General features: G+C 64.5%; 1 protein-coding gene across 1 annotated transcript in view; it reads right to left on the bottom strand.

Annotated features, from left to right (window-relative positions):
• Positions 1-300: 300 nt before the first annotated feature.
• The window catches only part of pex6 (peroxisomal biogenesis factor 6), a 7,961-nt gene continuing 611 nt past the window's right edge, over positions 301-7,650 (bottom strand). Inside the window, exons 2-9 of the mRNA XM_078399956.1 lie at positions 7,537-7,646; positions 5,270-5,475; positions 4,656-4,717; positions 4,051-4,159; positions 3,364-3,480; positions 2,598-2,675; positions 1,517-1,656; positions 301-770 (exon numbers count right to left, since the gene is read on the bottom strand). Of these exons, the coding sequence (XP_078256082.1) occupies positions 634-770; positions 1,517-1,656; positions 2,598-2,675; positions 3,364-3,480; positions 4,051-4,159; positions 4,656-4,717; positions 5,270-5,475; positions 7,537-7,646 (959 nt within the window). The 3' untranslated portion in view covers positions 301-633. The remainder of the gene's footprint in view (positions 771-1,516; positions 1,657-2,597; positions 2,676-3,363; positions 3,481-4,050; positions 4,160-4,655; positions 4,718-5,269; positions 5,476-7,536; positions 7,647-7,650) is intronic.

The following is a 7,650-nucleotide window of genomic DNA, read 5'->3' as shown; positions in this document are numbered from 1 at the left end:
CCAGCAAGCCGCGGCGCTAGGGTATCGTTACTTTTAGGCGGGATTCTGACTTAGAGGCGTTCAGTCATAATCCCGCGGATGGTAGCTTCGCACCATTGGCTCCTCAGCCAAGCACAATGTCCCAGCTACACTAGTCCCACCTGGTCCAGAGGCCTCCAAACCTGTCCCATCCATGTACCTGTCTAACTGCTTCTTCAACAATGGGATAGTCCCAACTTCAACAGACCAATAACTCCAGACTCAGTCCGCAATCTGAAGATTTTAAACATTTATTCTGTAGAAATAAATATCAGAGGCCGCAACAGTCTCAAAACGATTTATTCACACTCAGCAATCTCTCATCGCTGTCACTGGGTCCGACCCTGAGGTTCCCTCCCCACCAGCACGGTGGGAGCTCCTTCACCAGAGGGCGGGCAGTGGGTGGAGGGGGCAGCTCACCCTCACCCCCTCAAAGGCAATTAACGCTGGCCCGGCCAGCGGCTCCCACATCGGATACCTCCTGGTCCCATGGGCTGAGTCCTACTCTGCCGTGGCTGTTCCATCGGACGCTGGGTAGTTGGCGGCTCTGGGTCCCGGCCGCTTGCCCCCTGGGGTCCTGCGGGCTCTTGACCTGCCAGCGGGTGGCGCCGCTGGTCAGCGGGCAGAGAACCGCTGCTGCATCAGCCGGTACTGTTCCATCTCCTGCAGCGAGACCGAGGGCTGCAGGGTGCTGAGGGCCCGCTCAAAGTCCTCGGGCAGGAGGGCCAGCTCTGCGTCCTCCGCCTCCAGGCCTGCAACACGGGACGCTCAATCACTCCAGGGCGGCGTGGGGAGGGTGGGGGTGGGGGGGGGGGGACAGGGAGGTGGTGCGGGTGGGAAAAGAAGGATGAGCGAGCAGGGGTTAGAGGGGAGCAAGCATGCAGAATTAGTCATAGAGCCAGCCAGCACGGAAACTGGCCCTTCAGCCCAACTTGCCCGTGCAGACCAAAATACCACATCTTCACGAGTCCCATGCCCAGGTTTAATGTCCTGTTCAATGTCTCCCCTTTCACATATTTAAGTCCAGGCTGGGAGAGTTGAGCAGGCGGAGTGAGGCATGGGGTAAGGGGAGACACAAAATGCTGGAGTAACACAGCGGGTCAGGCAGCATCTCAGGAGAGAAGGAATGGGGGACGTTTCGGGTCGAGACCCTTCTTCAGACTCCCAATCCTTTTCTCCTGAGATGCTGCCTGACCCGCTGAGTTACTCCAGCATTTTGTGTCTACCTTCGATTTGAATCAGCATCTGCAGTTATTTTCCTACTCATGGGGTAAGGGTGTGTCGGTGTGAGGGTGGGCCGAGGCGAGGGTCAGGGACGGATCAGTTGGTAGGGACGGGGGATGGACAGGGGGGGTTCTGCATGAATGTTGGGGAGGGGTCGGGGAGAGGATCAGTCGGGTGGGCTGGACATTGGGGAGGGTCGGGGTCGGCTGGGCGAGGGTCGGTAAGGATGAGGGCGGGCATGGGTGAGGGTGGGCACGGAGGAAGGGTAACGTACCTTGGTCGACGAGGGCCACCCGCCGTTTGACGGCCGCCATCATGGCCTCGCTGCACAGGGAGTGCAGGTCGGCTCCGCTCAGCCGGGGCGGGCAGCGCTCCACCACCCCCCGCAGGCTCACCGCCGGGTCCAGAGTGAACCTGCCGGGACAGCCACCGGGTGAGAGCAGCTCACTCACGTAACCCCCGTCCTACACACCCCACCCCACACACACCTCTACCCACTCCCCCCACACAGTCCCCCACCCCCCACCCAGACCCACTCCCCGTCCCACTCCTCCCCCCACCCCCCACCCAGACCCACTCCCCGTCCCACTCCACCCCCCACCCAGACCCACTCCCCGTCCCACTCCACCCCCCACCCCCCACCCAGACCCACTCCCCGTCCCACTCCACCCCCCACCCAGACCCACTCCCCGTCCCACTCCTCCCCCCACCCCCCACCCAGACCCACTCCCCTCCACACCCAGTCCCACACTCCCCAACCCACTCCCCACACCCCCCACCCAGACCCACTCCCCTCCCCACCCAGACCTACTCCCCTCCAAACCCAGTCCCACACTCCCCAACCCACTCCCCACACCCCCCACCCAGACCCACTCCCCTCCCCACCCAGACCTACTCCCCTCCAAACCCAGTCCCACACTCCCCAACCCACTCCCCACACCCCCCACCCAGACCAACATTCCCCTCCCCACCCAGTCCCCCACCCCCACCCAGACCCACTCCCTTCCCCACAGTCCCACTCCCCTCCCCACCCAGACCCACTCCCCTCCCCACCCAGTCCCACACTCCCATCCTATGCCCTGCCCACCCCTCCCCCCCCCCCACCGCCCCTCACTCCCCTTCCCTCCCCAGGCTGACTGTCCCTCTGCTCCACACACCTTGGAAACAGGCCCTTTGGCCCACCTGGTCCGTGCCGTCCACCATGCTCATGTCAGGCTGTGCCTTCTGCCCGAGTTTGGCCGCGATCCCTCTACACCCCCTGCACTCCCCCAGAGTGTGATTGGGACCCCCACCCCAACCCACCGCAACCACGCCAGACCCCCCCCCCCCCCAGGCGTTGGCCCCACTCTACTCACTTGCGTGTGATGGCCTGGAGCACACGGAGCTGGGAGTCCCGGTCTTCGTTCAGCCCCACGTACACCAGCTTGTCCAGCCTGTGGCAGGGAGAGAAGGGACCATTAGCCTGGGCCCGGGTGGTGGCCCAACCCACAACCCCTCACCTCTCCCCCCTCCCTCCCTCTCACGTCTTCCTCCCCCACCTCTCCCTCTCCCTCTCCCCTCACCTCTCTCCCCCCCTCTCCCGTCCCCTCACCCTTCCCGTCCCTCACCTCTCCCCCTCCCCCTCACCTCTCCCCCTCACCTCTCCCCCTCCCCCTCACCTCTCCCCCTCCCCCTCACCTCTCCCCCTCCCCCTCACCTCTCCCCCTCACCTCTCCCCCTCCCCCTCACCTCTCCCCCTCCCCCTCACCTCTCCCCCTCCCCCTCCCCCTCACCTCTCCCCCTCCGCCTCTCCCCCTCACCTCTCCCCACTTCCCCTCACCTCTCCCCACTCCCTCTCACCCTCCCCTTTCCCTCCTCCCCCCCACCTCTCCCCCTCTCATCTCTCCCCCCCACCTCTCCCTCTCCCCCACACCTGTTTCCTGTCCTCCCTACCTCCCCTCTCCCCGTGCCATACCCCCCATCCCAACCTTCCCCCGTCCCTTTCCCTCCACCCACCCTCCCACACCCGCAAGCCCCAGGCACCCCCCCCCCCCCTTCAGCCCCATGCCACCCTCTCGGGGCCAGCCCCCCCTCCCACAGCACCACCCCCACCCCTGTTCCGCCCCCAGCCCTCACACCCACCGGCCCGGGCGGAGCAGGGCCTGGTCCAGGAGGTCGGGTCTGTTGGTCGCTCCGATCACAAACACATCGCCCGTGGAATGGAGGCCATCGAGCTCAGCCAGGAGCTGAGACACCACCCTGCATGGAGATGGGCACACGTCATCGTCCCGTCCACTCCTACCGCCCCCTCCCACTGTCCCCCCCGTCCCCCCTGTCCCCTCCCCAACCCCCGTCCCCCCTGCCCCCTCCCCAACCCCCGTCCCCACCCCAAGGTTGTGGGGAGAAGGCAGGAGGTTGAGCCGTGATCAAATGGCGTTGTGAAATCGATGGGCTGAAAGGCCTAATACTGCTGGTATGACTTCTGGTCAGTGATCCTGTGTCCAGCTGAGTTGCTTTCTCCACGCGGCCCTCTGCCTATGATGTATGGGTGAGGTGAGGGAGGGAGGGAGGGAGGGAGTATAAGAAGATAACTGCAGATGCTGGTACAAATCGAAGGTATTTATTCACAAAATGCTGGAATAACTCAGCAGGTCAGGCAGCATCTCAGGAGAGAAGGAATGGGTGACGTTTCGGGTCGAGGGAGGTCTCAGTGATGTCTGGGTGAGGTTGGGACAGGGGGTCCGGGCAAGGTTTGGGGGTTCCCAGGGAGCGTGAGAGGTAGGGGGATGGGCAGGGTCCCGGGGGTCAGAGCGAGAGGTTGCGACCTACCTGTCGGTTACCCCCCCTGAGTCTCCGCTCCTGCCCCGGCTGGGGGCGAGCGAGTCCAGCTCGTCAAAGAACACCACGCAGGGGGCCGCCATCCGCGCCCGGCTGAACACTGGGGGGGGATGCACACGTCAGACACACACACACAACCAAGGCAAGAGACCCCCCACCCTGCCCTGACCCGGCTCACACACCACCCCACAGCACGGCCACCCTCCACCACCTGCTAGGACCCCCCCCCCCCGACCCACCCCACTGCTGGCATCTTTAACCCACCCCAACCCGAACCCACCTCACCCCCTCCCTCCCCTCCCCCCACGTCTTGCACCCTCAGCTCGCTCCAGCTCCCGCTCCCACCCCCCAGCCCTGTTCCCCACCCTGCAGTTCACACCCCGCCCTGTCACACGCCCACACTTCCCCGCGGCCCACCCGCCCCTCCCCCAGTGCACAAGCCCATCCCCACCCCCGACTCACCACCCCAGGGACCCCCCCCTCCCGCCGGTCCACCAATGCCCGCGCATCACCCCTCCCTTTCACCCTCTGCCCCCCCCCACCCACCCGGCCTGCACCAACCCTCCCTCCCCCTCTCCGGGGCGACAGACCCTCACCCTCTCTCACGTTTTCCTCACTCTGCCCCACGTACATGTTGATCAGCTCCGGCCCCTTCACACTGCCGGAGAGACAGAGAGATGGGTCAGCGCGACAGCCGCAGCGGCCAGGGGGGCAGCGAGGGGCTTAGGGGGGCCGCAAGGGTGGGATAGGGGTGTGGGGTGGGGAGGGCAGGAGGCTCGTAAGGGGGCAGTGAGGGTGGAATATGGGGTGGGGAGGGGAGGTGGGTGGTAGGGGGGTGGAGAGGGTGGGATGTAGGTGGGGAGGGCAGGAGGGTCTTGTGGTGAGGGAAGGGGGATGGGGACAGGAGGGTGGAAGGGGGCAGTGAGGGTGGGATGAGGGGTGTGGGGTGGGGTGGGCAGTACGGGGGTGGGGAGGCGAGGGGAGGGGGGCAGTGAGGGTAGATAGGGTGTGGGGTGGGGAGGGGCAGGGTTGAGGGTCTTTGTCAGGTCAGGCTGTGACGTACGGTTGAGTGATAAGGGGGAGGGTTGGAGAAGTCTCAGGTCAGGGTGTTGGGTTCGGGGTGTTGGCGATGGGGGGGAGAGGGTAAGGGTGAGTGGGTGGGGGCAAGGCCAGGGTGGGGGTATAGTGAGAGTGCCCCGCCCCGGCCCACCTGAGGAAGGTGCTGGCACACTGGGTGGCGACGGCCTTGGCGAGCAGGGTCTTGCCAGAGCCGGGCGGGCCGTAGAGCAGCAGGCCGGAGCGCCGTAGGCCCTGGCTCAGCAGCCCCGGCTGCTCCAGCGGCAACTGTACCGACTCCACGATCAGCCGCTTCACCGCCTCCAGCCCGCCCACATCCTGCCAGCTCACAGCTGGCACCTGGGGAGAGAGGGCAGCCCGTGAATGTAGCCCACCCCTCACCCCACTCCTCCCCCTCCCCACCCCTACACACCCCACCTCACCCCCACCCACTCTCACCCTCCCCACCCGCCCACATCCTGCCAGCTCACAGCCGGCACCTGGGGAGAGGGGTCAGCCAGTGAGTGTAGCCCACCCCTCACCCTCCCCACCCCCGCCCACTCTCCCACATCCTGCCAGCTCACAGCTGGCACCTGGGGAGAGAGGGCAGCCCGTGAGTGTAGCCCACCCCTCACCCCTGCCCACTCTCACCCCTGCCCACTCTCACCCCACCCCACCCCACCCCTCCCCTGCACACCCCTCACCCCCACCCGCCCACATCCTGCCAGCTCACAGCCGGCACCTGGGGAGAGGGGTCAGCCAGTGAGTGTAGCCCACCCCTCACCCCTGCCCACTCTCACCCCTGCCCAATCTCACCCCACTCCACCCCACCCCTCACCCCACTCCTCCCCCTCCCCTGCACACCCCTCACCCCCACCCGCCCACATCCTGCCAGCTCACAGCCGGCACCTGGGGAGAGGGCAGCCCGTGAGTGTAAACCACCCCCCACCCCACCCCTCCCCTCCCCTCCCCTCCCCTCCCCTCACCCCCGCCCACTCTCACCCCCGCCCAACCCCTCTCCCTCCCTACACACCCACCCACCCACATCCTGCCAGCTCACAGCCGGCACCTGGGGAGAGGGCAGCCCGTGAGTGTAAACCACCCCTCACCCAGCCCCGACTCACCCCACCCCCGCCCAGCCCCTACACACCACATACCTCACCCCACCCCTCACCACCCACCCAGCCCCGACTCACCCCACCCCTCACCACCCACCCAGCCCCGACTCACCCCACCCCTCACCCACCACACTCCTCACCCCCGCCCAAACTCTCCCCCTCCCCACCCACCCACGTCCTGCTTTGGCGGCAAGGTGGGATTGCTGCCGTTCAGCGCTTGCAGCGCCGGAGACCCGGGTTCAATCCCGACCACGGCTGCTGTCTGTGCGGAGTTTGCACGTTCTCCTCGCGACCCCGTTAGTTTTCTCCGAGATCTTTGGTTTCCTCCCACATTCCAAAGACGTGCAGGTTTGTAGGTTAATTGGCTTGGCATTAGTGTAAATTGTCCCTGGTGTGTGTAGGATAGTGTTAATGTGCGGGGATCGCTGGTCGGCGCGGACTCAGTGGGCCGAAGGGCCTGTTTCCGCGCTGTATCTCTGAAACTAAACTAAACTCACTACCAACACCTGGGGAGAGGGAGAGTCAGCCACCCACGCATCCTGGATGTACCCCATCACTCACCTTTCACCCCACCCCCTGACTCCCCGCCCATGTCCTGCCAGGAACACTGTTTTCTGCACTTGGGTACTATTCTTTTTGCACTACCTGTTGTACTTGTGCAAGCAAGGGGTGATTGTACTCCTGCACAGTGTGATTTAACTGGTTCGCATGCAACATTGTTCACTGTATCTCAGTACAAGTGACAATGAGAAGCCAACACCAAAGACTCCCCTCCTCTGTCGCATGCTTTCTGTCTTAGTAATCAGCATTCACCATTGCTGTAAAATACCCCAGAATCCTCACACCTCGTACAGTGGTAGAGTTGTTGCCTCACACCGCCAGAGACCCGGGTTCGATCCTGACTAGCGGTGCTGTCTGTACGGAGTTTGCTGTCTCCATGAACCGCGTGGGTTTTCTCCGGGTGCTCCAGTTTCCTCCCACATTCCAAAGACAAACCCAATTGAAGGCTAATTGGCTTCTGTAAATTATCCTGAGTGTGTAGGATGGAACTGGTGCACAGGGATCGCTGGACGGCGCGGATTCAGTGGGCCGTAGGGCCTGTTTCCACGCTGTAAGCTCAGTCTGTGGAACCTACTTTAACCTCACTTTCCTCCCTAGCCAAGGGGTCAGAGGTTGGGGTTGGGACGAGGGTGAAGGGAGTGAGGTTTCGGGGGAGGGGGAGAGAGGGGGAGGGAGGGGGAGGGAGAGGGGGAGAGAGGGGGAGGGGGGAGGTATCTGTCAGCTCCCACAGCCCCACACCAACCTTTGGCGCTCCCACAGCTCGGGAGAGCACTGCTTGCAGCTCCTCCACCGCTGCCAGCAAGTCATCCTGCAGGATTGCCACTCCAGCAGCACACAGCTCCAGCTCTCCTGCTCA

This window comes from Rhinoraja longicauda, chromosome 5 (assembly GCF_053455715.1).
Source record: "Rhinoraja longicauda isolate Sanriku21f chromosome 5, sRhiLon1.1, whole genome shotgun sequence".
NCBI lineage: Eukaryota > Metazoa > Chordata > Chondrichthyes > Rajiformes > Arhynchobatidae > Rhinoraja > Rhinoraja longicauda.
This window is presented reverse-complemented; position numbering and strand designations above follow the sequence as displayed.